The sequence below is a fragment of the Vombatus ursinus genome, unplaced genomic scaffold (assembly GCF_900497805.2).
Source record: "Vombatus ursinus unplaced genomic scaffold, bare-nosed wombat genome assembly UNPS02014924.1, whole genome shotgun sequence".
NCBI lineage: Eukaryota > Metazoa > Chordata > Mammalia > Diprotodontia > Vombatidae > Vombatus > Vombatus ursinus.
Genome location: NW_020954702.1, coordinates 5,929,952 through 5,950,364, shown reverse-complemented (window position 1 = coordinate 5,950,364; position 20,413 = coordinate 5,929,952). Strand labels below are relative to the sequence as shown.

General features: G+C 39.1%; 1 protein-coding gene across 1 annotated transcript in view; it reads right to left on the bottom strand.

The window, feature by feature from the left end:
* The window catches only part of CBS (cystathionine-beta-synthase), a 41,657-nt gene extending 21,244 nt beyond the window's left edge, over nucleotides 1-20,413 (bottom strand). The window contains exons 1-7 of the mRNA XM_027843622.1: nucleotides 20,254-20,413; nucleotides 8,686-8,909; nucleotides 6,715-6,821; nucleotides 2,914-3,048; nucleotides 1,827-1,906; nucleotides 1,517-1,651; nucleotides 224-293 (exon numbers count right to left, since the gene is read on the bottom strand). Coding sequence (XP_027699423.1) covers nucleotides 224-293; nucleotides 1,517-1,651; nucleotides 1,827-1,906; nucleotides 2,914-3,048; nucleotides 6,715-6,821; nucleotides 8,686-8,897 — 739 coding nt within the window. The 5' untranslated portion in view covers nucleotides 8,898-8,909; nucleotides 20,254-20,413. The remainder of the gene's footprint in view (nucleotides 1-223; nucleotides 294-1,516; nucleotides 1,652-1,826; nucleotides 1,907-2,913; nucleotides 3,049-6,714; nucleotides 6,822-8,685; nucleotides 8,910-20,253) is intronic.

The window sequence follows — 20,413 nt, the reverse complement described above, 5'->3', positions numbered from 1 at the left end:
CAAACAAAAATATTCCCACCAACACATACTTTGCCTTGGCCTCTACGAAATTACCCAACGAAGCATTATGAATTTTTAAAAATTGGCCTAACCTCTTATGAGATAAATAGAAAAAAATTATTATTAAGGCTTACAAATTAGCAAACTGAAACGAGGGAAGAATAAATGGCACCTAGCAAATCAGCAGCAATCAAGCATAACTCCCAGGACAAGACATACATACCATCACATTGCTGCAAGATCTCCTCGGCTGTGCTGTCATAGTGAGCGAGGGGATTACTGGCATTTCGGTACTGTATGGGAAAATGAACGAAGGGAGCAACAGAATTATAAGACAAGCGGAAGGAAAATAACATTCACCCTACAAAGTGCTCCTGCAAAATGCTCACTGCCTAAGAGAATGGGAAAGTTGACTTTTTTTACTTCATCTAATCCAATGCTCTCAGCTTACAATGATGAAACTCAGGTCGAGAGGGGTTAAATGATTTGCCCAAGAGTCACCCAGAAAGTTAGAAATATAGTTAGTACTATGAATATCTCTAGAAAACATTTATCCTCATGTCCTTGAACCACTTAAATTCCCCTGATGTTTATGTATAATAGTTCACATGTCTTTTCTTGTTTTTTTAAAGGCAATTGGGGTTAAGTGACTTGCCCAGGGTCACACAGCTAGTAAGTGTCAAGTGTTTGGTTTGAGGCCGGATCTGAACTCAGGTCCTCCCGACTTCAGGGCCAGTGCTCTATCCACTGCGACACCTAGATGCCCCATAATAGTTCACATTTCTAAAGCATTTTAAAGTATACTAAGTTCCCGGCAATAACACTATGAGGTAGGTAGTATGGGTATTACTTTTCCCATTTCACAGATGAAGATGGAGAACCAAGAAATTAAGAAATTAAGAAAGAAATTAAGCGACTCGCCCAACCACACAGTTAATGTGTCAGAGCCTGGATCCTTCTATTATAATATAGCTGCCTGACAATTAGGTCAAGCGCTTCCTAAAAATCTCTTTCCTTAGGCTCAACCTCAAAGTTGAAAACAAGTAGATATGGAATGGTTTAACTTGAAGAGCTTATGGAAGAAGACCATCCCATGTCCTTTACACAACATTTCATTTCGGTCTAAACAAATAGCAATAAAGTGTAAAAATGCTGACAGATTAAGATTTACTTGATTTACTGAAAGCAGAACACAAACAAAAACTATACCAATCCTCCCAAGCCCAAGGGAACTGGAAGAAATATGAGAGCTAGACAGAAATCAATCACCAATTAATTATTCTGAGTCTACTAAATAGGCCTAATACTGCGCTTGCCAATACTGAAGACCAACTCCTGAAGAAAAGTCTAAGGGACCTAAGAGATATTCATGCTTCCCTTCCATGCCTTATACCAAGAACCTAACAGGGAAAAACCTTCCTTATCTTAGGGATTAATGTGACCTCAAAATCAAAAATATAAAACAAGGCCTACTACCATAGCCTTCATTCGCTCCAGGTGTACATCCGGACTTTACCTGGTCCAAAATGTGAGAATTGGGAATTTCAGTTTTCAGTCGCCATGCCACCCCTATATGAGATTCAGGGGAATCAAACCTGGCATTTGTTGGAGTTCTCACAATTTCAGCTCCCAGTGCTCTCAGGACATCCACCTGAATGAAGAGTACATTGACGTTCAGAATAGTCTGGGTCAAGATATACTCTATACAAAAAAGTATGTTGGGAGTGTTTGGATGAGTACTGTTTAAAATTAGGAAATACAGCTTTAACAATGATTTATTCACTATTGCCTGAGCAATCAGTCTGAGCGGATTTGGGCAAACCTACCTTTTCCATACTCATTTTCTCTGGCATCACAATGATGCAACGATACCCTTTTACTGCTGCAGCCAGGGCTAGGCCAATTCCTATATGATAAACACACACAAAAGGCATTTAAAGAGGGCACTAGTACACTGTGCAACCACCCTTTAGGAATGACACAGCACTGGGAGGGTCCCATAAGCTACTGAAAAGGATGTACTATCTCTGTGGAATTTAAACTCCTTCCAAGAACAAGTCCAAAAAGCATACAGTGGAAATACCTCAATGGACAGAGATTTTTTGGAATTTCAAAATTTATTTAATTTGACCCTGGTCCCAGTCCAATAAGAGGCTGAGACTTAAATTAAAAACAATAGAAAAAAAAACAAACCAATTGAGTGGGGAGCACAGAAGGCCCAAGTCCAATTTGATAAGTATTTGTTACACATCTAATTTCACAGTCACTGTACAATGACAGAAATACAAGATATATAACCTGACTCTCAAACAGCTAAGGATTTAGGTGGAGAGAACTGGGAAAACTAAAGCAATGTATAATCAAGTATATGATAATGTGATAATAATGATATGAATATGAGCTAAGGAAATGCCAAATAAGAGGGAGATCACAATAGGGTTGGTCTTGGCAGGGAAGAAATCTTAAGAAATCTTGAGTCGAGCCTTGAAGGAAACAGAAGAACTGAATTATCAATGAAGATGGGGTAAGTACACAAAGCTTGCTGTCTATACTTTCCCACTGACTGGGAACTAAATTCCTACTGAAGGCAAGGAAAAATTAAAAAAAAAAAATCACAACTTTTCATCTTTGTAAAAGAAACCAAGCAATATTGAAAGGCAACAGAACTTTGATCAAGGTAAAAAACAATCATGACTCCAAAAGACTAATAGCGAAGCATGCCTTCACTCGGCAGGTAGGTATGGAATGAAGCGTACACCGTCAAAAAACTGTCAACGTGTGGATTTGTTGTTTAAATGTGGTTTTTTGGTTGTGGTCTCAAGGGAAGGTTCTACTGGGCAGAGGGGATGGGGGCGGGGCGAGGGGAGTAGCTAGGAAAGAAAGAAGGAAGTTTCCAGTGTTGATAAAACTGACCGGTATTTCCAGAAGTCGGCTCAATGATTGTATCTCCAGGTTTCAAAACGCCTTCTCTTTCTGCATCCTCTACCATTCTCAAGCTGATTCGATCCTTCACACTCCCTCCTGCATTGAAGAATTCACACTTTGCCACTGGGGAAGGGGGACAGAGGATAACAGATTAGGTGGTTCTGATTTCAATTAAGTAAGCCTATCTCCTTTAGAATTTTCTTTAGGATTCTGCCAAATTCAGTTCTGAATGTCTACATCCACAGGACTCACACTACTTTGGGAAATTGTTGCTAAGCATCCACTTTCAGGAAGATTTTACATACTCAGACTTTCTTCAGTTCCATCTGGTGACATTTTCTATCATTTGAATAGTATTATGGTGCTTAATGAGAATATAAAGATTTAAATGCTTCATTCTGTCCAATACAATCACACATCTATCACAAAGGGATCACTTATCCCTTCACTATACTAATAAGAGGACCCAGAGATTAAGTGGGTAGTCAACAGTCAAATGCTAGAGAGATCAAGAATAAGGGCTGAGGAAAAGGTCATATGGCCATCCTCTCTTCCTAGATACTCTGTCCTCCCTGGATTTTCATGACACTACTCCCTCTTGGCTCTCCTCTGATTTGTCTGGTCTAAGTCTCCTTTGCTAATCATTGTCCTTGTTCTACTCTCATTTATTAACATACTCCAGGGCTCTGTCTTCTTTCTTCTGCCTGTTCTTTCTCTAGATGATTCCACTACTTCCTTCTTTTTATCTCTATGCAGATGACTCCTCTATATATCAAGCCCTATCCTAAAATTCAGACCTGTATTACCAACTGTCTACTGGAATCTCCAACGGGATGTCTCATAAGTATCTCAAACTTAAGATTGTCCAAAATAGAATTCATTAACTATTCTCCGTCATGCTCCCCTGTTTCAAATATCCCCATTTCTATTGAGAACATCATAATCCTTCCAGCAACCCAGCTTCAAACTAAGAATCATTCTCAACAGTTCCTCCTTCCCCACTCAATCATTTTCTGAGTTGTGTCAATTCTATTTCCACAATGTTTCTCCTATCTGTCCCCTTCTCCCACAAAAGCTACCATTCTAGTCTCTTGCCCGGACTACTGCAAATGCTTCTGAAACCTCTCCTCTCTTCTCTCTATAATTCATCTGTCACATAGCTGCCAAATATTTCTAAAGCATAGGTCTGACCATGCCATTCCCCCGCTCAAAAACACTGCCTTCAGGATGAAATACAAACTCCTTTGACATTTAAAGTCCTTTATAACCTGGCTCTATAAACCTTACCAGGCTTTTTGAACATTTAACAGTGTGATAGCTTATGCAGATAGAGGGGCTTGCCTTGATAAGGAGTAAAATTACTTCTTTATGTGAGTGAAGGAGGAGATAGTGGTCAAAGCTATCTGAGTGATGGGAGATAAGGAAGGGAAAGGAGGTGGCTCACAGAAAATTACCTCAATTTTTTCTGTAAAACATGAGGCAAGATTCTTAGCTGAGGGAAGAGGGGAAGCCATGGGAGGTCTGAAGAAGGACGAAAAAGTGTGAAGAGTCACTGTGGAGAGGGGGATAATGAGTTGATAAGGGGTCTACACTTCTTGAGAAGGCCATGTACAATAGGTACCTTCACTTTCTCTTCTCCCACTTTTTCTAACCCCTAACAATTTGGCCTCTGACCTCATCATTCCACCAAAACTACTCTCTCAAAAGATACCAGTGATCTTTTAATTGTCAAATCCAATGGCCTTTTCTCAATCCTCATTCTTCTTGACCTCTCTACAGGCTGTGACACTGCTGATCACCCCGTTTTCCTTAACATTCTCAGGATACCATTCTCTCCTGGTTCTCCTCCTACCTATCTGATCATCCCTCAGTCTCCTTTGCTGTATCCTCAATCCAGGTCATGTCCTCTAACCATAGTGCTGGGTCTTCTTCTCTTCTCCCTCTATATTACTTCAGTTGATGGATCTCATCAGCTGCCATGGATTTAATTACCATCTCTATGTTAATGATTCTCAAATCTACCTTTCCTGTCCTAACTTCTCTGATCTCAAGTTTTGCATTTAAAATTGCCTTTCACACTTCAAACCAGATGTCCAGCAGACATCTTAAACCCAACATGTTCAAAACTGAATTTATTATCTTTCCTCCTACACACTTTCCAGACTTCCCTACTACCATACTCCCAAGTCTCCCAGGCTTACAACTTAGATGTCATCCTCAACTTTTCATCATCTCTGCCCCCATATCCAAGCTGTTGCTGAAGCCTGTTGACTTCACCTTTGCGACATCTCTCAAACACACCCAGACCATCATCAACTTATGCCTGGTCTGCTGGTGGGTCTGCCTGCCTCAAGTCTTTCCCCACTCCAACCCTTCCTCCATTCAACCACTAAAGTGATTTTCCTAAAGCATAAGCCTGATTATATCAACCCCCTTGCTAAATAAATCCTAGTGACTCCTTATCACCCCCAGGATTAAATATAAATCCTTTATTTTGGCATTCAAAGCCCTTCTATAACCTAGTCCCCTAATCCCGGGCTTCTCAGTCTTTTTATATTTTATTCCCTTCGATCCAGTGACACTGGCCTCCTTGTAGTTCTTTGAACAAGACACTCCATCTCTTGCCTTTGGGCATTTTATTTGACTGTCCCCCATCCAGGGATGTTCTCCCTCCTCAAGTCTGCCTACTGGCTTTCTTTTAAGACCCAACTAAAATTGTACATACTACAGGAGCCTTTCCCCAACCCCTCTTAATTCAATTGCCTTCTCTTTGTTAATTATTTTCTGTTTATCCTGTATACGGTTTGTTTGTACATATTTATTTGTATGTGAACCCTTTTGAGTATACAGACTGTTTTGCCTCTTTTTGTATCCTTAGCACAATGCACAGCACATAGTAGGTATTTAACAAATAGTTACTGACTGATTCACTTACTTCATGGACCAGCCACACCTGCTTTCTTGTTGTTCCATGGATACATTTTATCACTGTCTCTGAATTTTTGTCCCAACAAACTCCTACTTTACAGAAAGATCAAGTGCTACTTCCTGAAAACAGCCTATTCTGATATCACTGATATGACCCTCCAAAAACCAGTCTGAATATCTCTTTAAAATTTTCCGTGAACAAAATTGTTTATTACCAAGAGAACTTAAGTTCCTTAAAGTCAAAGACTTTCATTTTTCTGTTTGTACTCTCAGCACATAACAAAGTTCTTGACATATAGTAGGCACTTAATAAATATTTGTTAAAGCAGGGCAGCTTTAAATGTTACATATTTAAATTGTTATGTAATTAAAAGGAAAAGCAGGCTATACTGGAGAGATTTGTGGTTTCATGTAGTCTTCTTCTGTTCTACTTTGTCTAGGGAAATGTTCATTTTATTCGATGTGTATTAAGTTCAGTATCAGTAGGGTTTTGTCCATAGCATGAAGATTTGGTTATAACATATTAAAATCATTACAAAGACATTGGTTGTGTGCAGTACTCCCATAACCCCAATCTACCATGTTGTTGTTCAGTCATGACCAACTCTTTGTGATCTTATTTGGGCTTTTCTTGGCAAAAATACTAGAGTGGTTTGCCATTTCCTTCTCCAGTTCATTTAGCAGATAAGGAAATTGAGGCAAACAGGGTTAAGTGACTTGCCCAGGGTCATGTCGCTAGTACGTGTCTGCGGCCAAATTTGAACAATTTGAAGATACGTTTTCCTGATTCCACCTAACTGCTAGAAAACTGCCCTAGTTCATAATAAGTTTTCAATTCCTCTAAGAAGCTAAAATACTCACAAAGTTCACATTTCAGTCCAAAGTTCTTCCCAATCTTATTGATTCTGACCATAGGTGTGTCCCCAATTTTCTTCAAAATATCAGGAATGACTTTGGGCGTCTCTGACCTGAAGAGACCAATTTGTGCATGTAATCAGAAAAAAAAGAACCCACTGGATTTAGCAGCAACAACTGAACACATACTTTTATTGTCCTACGGTGACAGTAAATTATCACGTGGATAAAGATATATTTATAGTCACTACCAATTTTTTTTTTTTTTTTGGTGAGGCAATCGGGGGTAAGTGACTTGCCCAGGGTCACACAGCTAGGAAGTATCAAGTGTCTGAGGCCAGATTTGAACTCAGGTTCTCCTGACTCCAGGGCTGGTACTTTATCTACTGTGTCACCTAACCACCCCAGTTACTACCAATTTTTAAAAGTGCAAATCAAAACAGCTTTAAGATACTCCTATCAGAATGACAACATTTCAGAGTTGGAAGGGAACTCAGATACCAACTAATCCAACCCAGACTTGAACAAAATCCTCTCTACAACTAGAAGAAGAAACTTTATACTTTGACCCGGTAATTTCACTCTTAGGGATCATTTCTGGGGGGAGGAAGAAGCATCTGGACCTACGATTTCATATGTATAGAGACCTCTCTGTGTGAAAATGAACTCTACCAAGGCAGGTTGGCAACTCATCTATAATTTACAAATAAGTGAATTAAAGAAACCATTTCCTCCTTTTCTCTTCAGTCTCCACCTGTGTGGAAAAAAATTCTAACCTCCCAACCTCCTTCACTAGACCTCAGCTTCGACACACAGGGAAATTTGATTGCAACAATAAAAAATCCATCTACTCTACATATACTTAGTTATATAGTGTCTCTCCTATTAAAATGTGAGCTCTTTGAGGGCAAAGACTGATTTGTTGTTTTTTTGGCTTTTCTTCGTATCTCCAATGTGCTGTAGCACAGTGGTTATCACACAGTAAAGACTTAATAAATGCTTATTGATTGACTGAAATACCTTTTTCAAATCGTAACTTCCTATCACTTCATCTCTTCCTATGCTTTAAACCTTCTAATCCTATTCTTGTTCTTCCCTGGGACCCTCAATCCTTTCATCTCTCAATATTCTCCCAAATAATTGTCTCTAACTCAACTTTGCAGATCTCTGCAGAATTTGGTGCTATGGACTACCACCATCTTTTCTTTGTCTGTTGCCTGTCTGTTTGCTCCCTGTCAATCTCTACTGGTTCATGCACCACACTGCATACCCTAACTGTGGGTGTACTGCTTTCAAGAGAAAACTCAATAGTGTTGGGAATATTATAAAAGAAATTCTTCATGTGAAAACTGAATCCTTTGTCTAAGATCACATGACTAGTACGTGTTCAACAGGAACTAAAAAACAATCCAATGGTCTGTTACTACGTCTTCCTCTGCTTCGTTTTCCCAATCATATCCGGGCTTTTAAAGCCCTTTGTCCCCAAACCCACGTACTCGTCTCTTTTCCTCCTAATTTGTTCATGTTCATGTTAATTTGTATCATTTACTGAGTAACAGCAATTTTGGAAGCTTCTGTCTTTTGGTGAAGTTTGGAGGTAGGAACAGGTTTTACATCTGTCTAGTTATTTGATATTGATCGGTTCATTTCTGGCTAGGTGCCCCTGTAAATTCACCTTCTCTCTATCCCCTCCCACATCCCTTTCCAGCTTCTTTTTAATGTGTAATGTCTTTCCCCATTTGAACGTAAGATCCTCAATCAAAGGTTGTATTTTGCTTATGTTTTTATTTTTGTGAGTATTCGCATTCCCAACATTTAGGACAGAGCTCAGTACATAATAAGTGCCTTAATAAATGCCTGTTGATTTGACTTGACTCTCATAGCCTCTGGTGCCTAAAGAGAATTCAACTGGTGTTGCTAAGGATTAAAATGGTGGTATGGGCTAATTTGGAGAATTTCAAAAACAAAAACACTTACAAGGAGACATGATGATGAGGAGATTCTGAGATAGGTTTGCCGAGCTGCCAAGTACACTTGCTAGGGTTGTCAGGCCGGATCCACTTTTGCTCCTTCTCAACTTTGTTCCCACAGTTAGCTGATGACTCCAGGTTCACATTCTCCAGCTTGCTGCTAGAGAGATGAGGGTAAACCCTGGTTTCCTTCTCGATCTGGGAAGGATCACGAGGCATGCTATATAGAAGCTAAGGGCAAAAGGAAGAAGCAACAAATATTATACTTTAAGATTAGTCCTACATTTTAAAAATTATTTGCACTTTTTAAAGTTTTATTAATGCCGTTTATTTTTTACATTACACTATGATCTGGATATACCTCTTCCCACATTTTTCATTCACAACCCCAGCCTTCCCTTGTAACAAAGAAAAACAATTAAAAGCAAGACTGATCACACTGCAACTACTTATGAAATATTCTTTACCAACTCTCCTTAGCTCTTCTAGGGAAAAGACTGGTCATAATTTAAAAGTTGGGATTGGTCACATTGTTCTTTTTGTTGACATTCTTATCATTACTCCTGTTTTATTATTTATTTAGCTTATTTATTTTATTATTTATTTAGTTCATATATTTCATTTCTCTTTCTTATTCCTCATATTTATGGCACAACATTCAATTTTATTAATATTCCTAAATTTGTTCAGCCATTCCTCAATCAATGGGTACACATTTTGTTTCCAGTTCTTTGCTACCACAAAAAAATACTGCTAGGAATATTCTGCTATTTGACATTCTTGGTCATATGCCCAGATATTTTCTTTAAAAAGTTAGTGATCATCTGTTCTTTTCCTTCAGAAGACTGAAAAGCATTTAACAACCAATTCTTTCTAGTTAAAAGTGTGGTAATGCACAACTGATGCTAGGGTTGTTTTGGGATCTAAATTAGACACTTCATAGGGACATACCCACAAATGAAGTTATTTTCCCCCTTACTGACATCCAAAAGCACTTATTATATGTTCCATATTTATCTGTAAAATGTTAGAGCTAGAAAGGACCTAAGAGCTCAATCATCTACCGCTACCCCCTCATCTTTCTGACATGAGTTTGATATACACATATGTGTTGCTTTATTTACCTTAAATTGTTATATAAATACTAGCTATTATTATTTTAATAGCTCCCCCTTTCCCCACCAAGTTTTAAGGGTGAAAGAGAAGAGAAAAGGAAAGTTCTATACAGGTATACAAACATTCCTAGAGTTTCTTTTTCCTTTGCCCTTGAAGAGATTTGGAGTCTGCTATGCCATTCCATTATCTCCACATTGCCAGTGGTATTGGCGACTGATGGGTGGGTAACTGCCAATGCTGCTGGAAAGCAGCAGAGGCAGAAATGAAGACCCTGGAGAAGGGTTCGAGGCACTACAGTGGTGAATATGACTAGCATGGCAATGTTGTGAGGAACCTACTGAAAGTTTCCGTGGAAGCTCAGGACTGATGACCTCAGGCTGGGAGATTGATTGATCCTTCCTTTCTGGTATCCTGGTAGCACACACAACAAATACACAATATCTCTTCCCTTGATCTTATCCATGATTTATGGGCCAGGAGAAAGTTTTATTGGAGAAGACTATCAAGCAAAGAAATTTCTTTACAGCCCTGCTCTGAGCCAACTCCAACATATTTCTTTACTGTGTTTTTAATAAACCACACGGTCAGTGAAAATTTAACTGAGAACAGACTTCCCAAACGTGAGGTTGGGTAGAACCACTAAGAAAATCAATGGAGATTTACACAATTTTAATATGTAAGAAGAGCTTGAGAACTGACCAGTACTCTGGAATTTGTAATTCAGAGGAACATCCATACCCTTCTAGATTTAAGAGAAATTTGGATTATCATGACCTTTGAACCAGGAAGTAGACTGGACTCCCACCCAGAAGTTTTTTTATAAACTTCATTAGAGAGCAATTAGCAACAGCAACAGCAGCAGCAGTTCATACCTAGAACTTAATAATTATTTGACTAGAAAGGAAGTAATAGCCAAAGGGATAATGGATGATCAGAGAGAGAAGACCTGAGCTATGTAGAAAGGAAAGAGAATACAATGGACTTCTAGCACCCCTCCCCCCCAAGAATATCGGAATATTCCTGACATAAACTGCTGGTTTCAAGTTGCCAATTCAAGGCCTGAGGGAAGCTACAAAGGTCAACTCTTGCTCCAGTTTCCTCTTCCTAAATCCATCTGATAAGCAGATTTTTTTCTCTCTTGTCTAAGCTCTTTATACTGATTTTGCTTCACATAAAAAAATCAGTGGTCATGTCTATGTCAAAAAAAAAAGAGGGAGGAAGCTGGGGTTAGCTGTAAATATATAGAATTTAAACAAATTAGAGATCTAGACTTCTTTCCAAATATTGGGATTTTTCCTAACTGGGGGGGTCAGAGCTGTAATATTATTAACTTTTTATCGTATACAAATTCCACAAACTAGCAAAAAAAGGGAGCCACTATGGAGAGCCAAGACTAAAAAGTGAGGCAATTGTTGTAACAAGGTGTCACTGATTAAATCCTAGCCTCGACTGAAAGTGGGAGAGAAAAGGGAAAGCTGGACAAAGAAAGGAAAGAAAAGAAAAAGAGGGGTATAGAGAGGAAGAGTGTTTAAGAGAGTGCTAACCAAAAAGATTATGTCCTAAAACAGCCTCGTAGAAGGAGTTCATTCTTTGATTTAGTTCCTCTGAGAACCTCTATTTTAAAGAAGCACCTCGACCAGTTACATTGACTACTTCATTCATCTCTGGGTTCCACTCCTGACTCTGGACTTCCTTCTCCACCACTACTCCAGTCTTCTTATCCTAGAAGATACTTCTTCCCTGCGGCTTTCTTACCTTGGAAGATCTCTCATTCATTCGGTCCCTTCCTCAGATTGGTGAGTCCCCCCCCAGAACCTCCCCTTTTGAGGGAACGCCTAAACCAGCCACACTCACACGCCCCAAAGCAGGGGCCCTCTTCCTACATTCCTCCCATAACCCTTCTTTGTACTGCCTTCCCCCCATCAGAGTGAAAGCTCTTTTCTTTTTCTTTGTATTTTCATTCCGAGTGCTAAACATAGTCCTGACAAATACTAAGTACTTAATAAATTTTTGTTGACTCGGCTTGAGGTCTGGTCTCAACAGATTCAGCTCTGCCCCTTTCCAGAAGGGGAGGGTTGGAGAAGAACAAGTAACAGCTGGGCAACTTTGACTTCAATAGTAATACTTGCTGGTTACAAGAACAATATTTCAGTTTGTTTTTTCCCTGTACTCCAAAATCTATATTGAAACAGTGGGGCAGTGCCAGTCCCAGAATGCCAGCTCCACTGGCCTCTAAATAGTGGAGGGGAGAGAGGAAAAGTCTAAGAGCTTGTAAGAAGAAGTGTCCTCTAGTGAGTAGTGATGACACCACAGGCTTTGGGAAATCCAATAGACAGGCACTGACTACCCTCTACTGAAAACCATTTAGCTGGTAGCTGGCAGTAATGCCATCTGGTGGTCAAATATCATACTACACTCCCTTGCTAGTTAATGCACAACCTGCTTTTTCTGTAGGCTCACAAGCAGAGAATGAGCCATCTGTGTAGTCTTATTCAGCGGTGTCAAACTCAAATTGAAATTGATACCTGAAGGCCACATATTTACTTAGAAAAATCTATACTGTATTATGTTTTATTTACTTTGTTAAACATTTCTCAGTTTAATCTTATTCCCCCGCCAGTCTGCCTTATGTCACCTGAGATACTCACAAGTACATGGCAGCCTGCATTGCTGTTACCCACATAAGAAAGTAAAGCCTAGAAAGAGGAACTAACTCATTCAAGGTCATATAGTTTGTTAGCTTATGAAACTGAATCAGATAAAGACTAATAGAAAGGCATATAAATTGGATGCAGAAAGAAAAAAGTCTGTGTACACCATTAGGTGGAACAAAAGGGGCAGCTGGCATTTAAGACACTTCCCTCTTCTGGGTTTTGTGGGTAATAAGAGAAATAAGTACTAATAATAACTAAAATTTTATGTTGTGTTTTAAGGTTTGTAAAGCACTTTCATCACAATGACACAGAAGGATAGGTAATACAAATACCATTCTCCAGATATATACAGAAGGGAAAAATGAGGCTTTAAGAGGGGAAGTAATTTGTCAATGGTCCCTTAATCAGCAAGTAAAGCACTGCCTTGGAAAGATGAGTAAGATGTAGTCAATCAATCAAGAAACAAGTATTTATTCAGCACCTAGTATGTTCCAAGCATGGTGCTAAGAGTAAGGGATACAAAAACAAGATTTCACAGCCACTGCCTTCAAGAAGCTTCTCAGGGGAATAACGTGGACACAGAGAATTAAATACAAAGTATATTCAAGATAAATACAAAAACCAATGGGGAAAGAGTATATGAGGAAAAGCCTAAAATAGGAAGTTGCACTTTTGAGTTGAGTTTTAAGAAAGGACCCTAAAAATTGGAGACGAGGAAAGCATGCACTCCAGGTATGAGAGAAAGCTTGTGCAAAGGCACTGAGATAGAAGAAAGAATATTATGTACAGGAAAGAGCAAGGCACAGGGTGACCATGTGCAAAAATGTCTTTTCGTATTTTGAGTCCATCATTTTCTGTCAGGAGGTGGGCAACATCCTCTGGAAACATGTTGATAATTGTTGTGATCAGAGTTCTTAAGTCTTTCAAAGTGGTGGTGTTTTTTTTTAACAATATTTTTGTCCTTCAATATTCTCACACTTGTGTCCTCTCCAATCTCCTCTCTATATAGACAACCGGTACAGTTTAGCCAATCTTCCCATCTTTGTTCACATTAGTTTCTTTTCTCTATCTACAAAGCATATCCAAGTCTGGGATATGGTTTGACTTGTTCTTGGCTAAGAAAAGCTTGTTAGAAGGATTTCTATGAATCTTTGACATTATTCTCCTTTATCGTCTCTCCATTTTCATCCTTAAATATCCTTGGAATGATTTTGCTTAGTTGAATCTCTTGCAAAGCTTTCTTTGAACCTATTTTACCCTTCACTGCTTCTCTGGACTTTATGAAATCATGATGCTCATCATGATCCTGCATCACCCTTCTTCATAAGATTTTACAAATGAGTTTAAATTCTAACAGTATGTTTGCCTTTGGCAAAATTTCTTTCCATATGCAAGACAAAGGTCTGCTGATTAAAGCACTTTCTGTGCTCTTTTGGTATTCTTTTGCCATTTAATTTACATTGGTTAAATTGCTGTATAAAATTATTATGATCTGTTTGAAGCTTTTATGGTTATTCATTTCTGATTTCTATGATGTTTCAATTGTGTGCCATCTCTTTCCATCATGATTCTTTCTTCTCACTAATTTTGATCTTAGCTTTGAATAAGTTTAATGGTCTGATAACTACCACATCAATAGGTCTTTTCCTATCTGTTAAAATAGAATCTATTTCATTTATTGTGGGGGTTATTTTGTGGTCACATCCAACAACCAGCTCATTTCTCTTTCTTTTCTTTCTCTCTCTCTCTTTTTTTTTTTTTTGGCTAGGCAATGGGGTTAAGTGACTTGCCCAAGGTCACACAGCTAGTAAGTATTATGTGTCTGAAGCCGGATTTGAACTCCTGAATCGAGGGCCGGTGCTCTATCCACTGCACCACCTAGCTGCCCCAACCAGCTCTTTTCTCAAAGATGGTTGTGATTTAAAGATATGAAGCTTTTTTGTAATCTATGTCTTAAGATTTCTCTCATTCTTTCTTTCTGAACTACATAGCTTTATGATATATTTCTCCCTCTCTCACCTTTTCCCATGTTTGCAATGAAGTTACCTAGTATCAGAGTGTTATGTTGGTCAAATTTGGAGGCTTTAATTAAATTCTTAGTAGAATTTCTCCACCTCATCCTCACCAACTAATGTTGGTGAATAAGCCACAATTATTTTCATTGCTATTTTTGGTTTGGTTTGGTTCCTGTTGTTGCAAATACTTGTTATTAGTATTGCAATATATGATGATCAACTATGCCATGAAATAATGTTTCTTATTGCCTCTGGATATATAATAAAAGACCCACTCCACCAGCTCCTTTCTTTGCCTTTCCAAGGAATACCTGGGAGTCACCCTCCTACTATTTAAGCGCAATTTCTTTCTTCTGGTTTCTATTATAGGGAGAATGTTAAGATTGCTAAGGAATGATTCAGCTCCCTCAATGTGTTTACCTGTTGCCTCACTGAACAAGGATCTCACTTTTAGAGTATCAATCCTCAAATTCAAGTTTATGTACAGTTTAAAAATTGTATGATTCTGAGCACCTCCTGCTTCCCTTCTCATCAGTCTGCCACGGTCACTGAAAAAGCAGAAGAGGTCTACACAAGACCAAGGACCATTATGTATTTTTATTTGTTTCATGGGTTGCCATGGCCAAAAAATATTGTCATTAAGAGGCCGGCCTGCTAGGTTGGCTCTCAGAAGACAGCCAGTTGCACAGCCAAATTTGGAGCATGGTAGAACCTGCCAGAACTTATACTTTCTCCTCTGAGAACCCAAAGTCACCTCCATAATCAAAACAAAGTATCAAAGTCATGTCGGCGAAGTTCTGGCACGTAGTAGGACCTTAGTAAATGCTTGTCAATTAGCTGACCATCACTTCCTTCTAGATATTCTCTCATGCTGGGGTTTTTGCAACACTGCTCTACTGTGGTTCTTATCTACCTATAGCAGAGATTCTGCTCAGGCTCCTTCACGGCATCATCAGCTGGCCTCTCTTTGTGCAAGTGACCCTGGTCTTTCTTGGGGTCTTTTCCTCTTCTTTCTCTATACTTTCTTGTTGATTTCATCAGGTACTATGGATTCAACTCTCTCCCATTTGCAAATGACTTCCAAATCTACATATCTAGCCCTCATCTTTCGATATCTCCAACTGCCTTCTGGATGTCTCATAGGGCACACAAATAAAACTTGTCCCAAACATTATTCATTTACTGCTCCAAACTTATCCCACTGTCTAATTTCCCCATTTCTATCGAGTCCCCACTATCTTTATGGTCATCCTAGGTCACAGCTTCAGAATCATCCTTGACTCTTCATGTCATCACTTCCCATATCCAATCATTTGCCAAGTCTTAATAATTTTACCTCCTCAATATCTCCCAAAACCATTGCCCTTTCTCTAACCAGACCATGGTCACTTTACTCTAGGCTTTTATCACCTCTCCCCTGGCAACAGATGGTCCCTCTGTCACCAGTTCCTTTCCTCTCAAATCCATTCTCCACATATTTGCCAAATTTATATTCCTAAAGTCCCAAGTCACTCCCCAGATAAAGAAGCTTCACAGGCTCCCTACTGTCTTTAGGATAAAATACAAATTCCTCTGTTTGGTATTGAAAGCCCCTCACAATCCAGTCCCAGGGTACACCTTTCTAGGCCGACTGCACTTTATCCTCTGTACCACTCTAGGCTTCAGACAAACTGGCTTTCTTGTTGTTCACCATATGTAATATTCTACCTCCCTCCTCTGACTTTGCACAGGCTGTACCCATACCTCCCAAATAAGAACCCTCTCCTTTCTGACTTACCTGCCTCTCAGAAACCCTCACCTCTTTCAAGACTCACTTCAAGTTCAAGATGTCCTTCCTGATTCTCTCAGTTGTTAGTGCCCTCTCCCCATCACTATGTACTTATTTTATGTTATTTTCTGTATTTACTTACCTCTAAACATGTTTTTATTTGTATTTATATCATCTGGCATAATGCTTTTCACATTATTGTAGGGGCTAAATTAAGGCTTGTCAATTGATGGTTGGAGAGGCCATAGCCTGGGGAGAATAGTAGAGGTTGTATGAAGGAGGTAGCATTTAAGATAAACCCTGACTGATGGTTAAGATTTCAGCAGCAGAGAAAGGGGTAAAAGTAATGGAGGAAGTTAAGAAGGGAGGTGGGAAGATGGGCAAGGTCTCTAGTGGGGAGCTATGAGCAATAAAATGGGTTGAAAGGGCTTGGCCAAGTACTGGGAACCTGTAAACTTCAACCTGGTAAGAATTGTCAACAGCTATTTTATGAATATTATGAAGAAAATTTTCTGAAAAGTGCGTCTGTAGAGACACTATTTAAAATGAGAGTTCGAAAGAGAAGCTGAAGATACTATTTTCCTGCCAAGTTTGGAGAAAGACTAAGAGAGAACATAGAGAAAGATGGAGATATCAATAATACTATTTGTGAAAACATAGTATTTATTTTTATCTTGAGAAGAAAATGAACAGAATTCTTACTTTCATTTCTTATCTTGAGTTACCTAAATGGTATGTTTTCAGAATAGGATTATGGTTTCCAAAAGGAAGAGAAGTAATCTGCGATTGATTAGTGATGGTTTGAGGTGGTTCTGGCTGTGATCCTTAAGCCAAAACATTGTAAATCATTATCTGTCTTTATTTTGTTATTTATGTTATTGTTAACAAATTATATATTTAGTATTTAAGTTATTTCCAGTTACACAAGTTACCTGATCCTACAAGATGAGATCTCTTTTTCCCCAATCCTTATCATACAAAATCTGCCCAAGCAAATGGATGTATCGAGTATTTCTTGGGGAGGAGGAACAGAAGGGTGGGTGTTGGGTCCCTAATCATCTCTTAATTATCAATTATTAATTGTCATGTTAAGATAAGAAACGGGCTAAAATTCCTAGCTGGGGAGTAGGTTTTAAAAGGAAAGAACTCATTTCAATCCAATTCACCAACTAAGGCCATCACTTTTAAACACTACCCTCAATAGAAACTGAGTTACACAGGATTCAGAAGCAAATATAGGATAGTAAGGAGTCCAACTATCAAGGTAAGGACTTTCTACTCAACAAAAACTGAGAAAATTGTAAAGCAGTCTGGTGGAAATTGGGTTGGACCGGTCTTAACCATGTCACCATAAGCTCCAAAAGAATACATCATAAACAAATTAGAGAAGCAGGGAGAGGGATACCTTCCACAACTACGGATAGGAAAAGAGTTTTTGACCAACTAGGGATAAAGATTACAAGAAATAAAAATGACAATTTTGATTTTATGAAATTTAAGTTTTCTGCACAAATTCAATGCAGTTAAATTTAGAAGGCAATCAGTTAACTGGGAAAAATCTTTGTAGCAAATTTCTCTGATAAAGATCTGATATCCAAAATATATAGGAATTTAACATATAAGAACAAGAGCCAATAGCTAAAAAGTCGAAAGAAATGAACAGAAAGAAAAGTATCAACAAACAACCATATGAAAAAATGCTCCTAATCACCAACAATAATAGAAAAGCAAATTAAAACAACTCAGGTTCTACCTCACACCCTACAGATTGTCAAAGATGACATAAAGGAAAAATAATTACTGGATAGCATGTAGGAAGACTGTTGGCAGAACTGTGAATTGGTTCAGCTATCCTAGAATTTGGAATTATACCCAAAAAGTCACAAAATTATGCATACCTTTTGGGTCTGAATATATCACTGCTAGGCCTGTACCCACAAAAAATCAAAGAGGGAAAGGACTTACATGTGCAAATACACACATATATATGTATGCATTAATAGCAGGACATTTTATTACAACAAATATCTGGAAACAAAATGGGTCCCAATCAGTTGGAAATAGCTGAACAATTATGGTACAGGAAAGCAACGGAATATTATTGTGCCTCAAGAAATGACCAAAGAGGGGAAGCTAGATGTTGCAGTAGATACAGCATGGGCCATGGAATCAGGAGGACCTGAGTTCAAATGTGGCCTCAGACACATAACACTTACTTAGCTGTGTAACCCTGGGCAAGTCACTTAACTCATTGCCTAACCAAAAAAAAGAAAAAGAAAAAGAAATGACATGGGGATGGATTCAGAGGAACCTGGAAAGGCTTGCATAAATAGATTTAAAGTGAAATGAGCAGAAAGAGAACAATTTAAAGAAAGACTATAACACTGTAAGGAAAATACCTCTGAAAAGACTCAAAAATTCTAACAACGCAATGACCACCAACCACGACTCCAAAAGACCCAAGATAAATTAAGCCTCCCATCACTTGACACAAAGTGATGGAATAAATGCAAAAAGGAACATACATTTTCTAACAAAAGGCTTTTTGTTATGTTTTGCTTGATTGTACTTATTTGAAGGAAGGAGAGTGAGAGGAGGGGGAAGAAAAGAAAAAGAAAGAAGGAAAAAAGTCAAGGAAACATCTGAAAATACAAATGGAGAACAAAAGAAAAAGTTCAGAAAAAGTTCATAAACAGAAAGCCAAGCAAAACCATTTTCTTGGCCACTTCCAGAGGAGCGCATTAACTTTTGACTTTCAAGTAACAAACTTCTTAGTCTTTCTTTTTACTTAAAATAAATAAATAAACAAACACAATAATATTCCATATATCTCTTCTTTCAAAATCCTCAAATAGTGGGTTCAAAAACTATAAAATTGTGTGGCTAGGAAGAGAGAAATCTTGAGTTGGAGGAAAACTTTTAAAAAGATACCTGCCTAACAAAGAATAAGTGACACCACCACGTGGGCCATTAACTAGCCAGGAGGAAAGAAATCTTCCCAGCCCGACAATCCCTTCCTCGAGACAAGGCAGAGGGCTCCTCACTGCAAGTGGGAACTCTGGCTTCAGCCCTGCCCAGAGCCCTGGAAGTTCCCGGGTGCTACCAGTCTACCTTCTCAGAACTTGCCCAGGAAGGATTGTAACAGCATCCAGGACTCTTGCTTAGTGTGTGCACAATTTCCAACACGTCCACCCTACCAAAGTAAAATATTTGCCCCATTTGCCCACCAAAACCACCAGAAAACGTGTAATCCATGCCAAAACCCATTTTCAAATCAATTAAAATTTTAAAAAGAAAGTACCGGTGTTGCTGGCTTCCCAAAATTTCCACAAATAACTTTAGAGACTCACTTCCTCACCCCAGACTTAAATACCTAGTCAGGCAAGGATAAAAATACTAACCGTAGCCTAATTACAAAGTCCCCTGGGATTTCTCTAGGGAATTCCAAGTGAAATTTGTAATTCTTTTTCAAAACGCTTAACCTTGTCCTCCTGTAAAGGGGAAGGACGTGGCTTAATCAACACCGTGGAGATTTGGGGGTGGGTGAGACGGAGGTGGGGGGCTTCCACTAAGTATCGCAGTTAGCAATCACGTGGAATCCTAATTCAAAGGCATTAGGTTAAAGAAATTGGAACTTGAGGAAGGGGAGGGCGGTGGGGTAGGGGGAAGCACTGAAAACCGATTGTTTTCCAAAGAGTGGCAACATCTTTGCCATAACTTTTCCAGACTCACAGCAAACCAAAAGTCAAGCAGGAAAATTTTAATTTTAAGGGGGTGGAAGAAGGAGCTGGTCACTTTGCAGGCGTGCCACGCTTCCACTTAACTTCGGCAAAACGCTGCGTCCACCCAGGTTAAGATGATGCAATACTGGGCTACGTTAAGCCACAGGGGCTACCCCACTGGCCTTGGGCCACCTTTTCAATGACCCATACATGCCTCTCTGGGCTGGAAAGTTCCGACGCACTCTCAGCAACAGTGAAGGGGAAGGTGAGAAATGTCTAAATAGGAGCAGCTATACTTACTTGAGTTTAAGTCCGGCCAAAATTGTCTGTAGGGGTGAAATGCTCCCCGCAAACCACCTGCAAAAAGAAGAGGAGAGGGTGAGTAATTCCAGAGCTGCACCCACAGCTTCGGCTTCAGTGCCCACTCGCAAAGCCAGATGCAAAGGGAGGAAGGGGATCC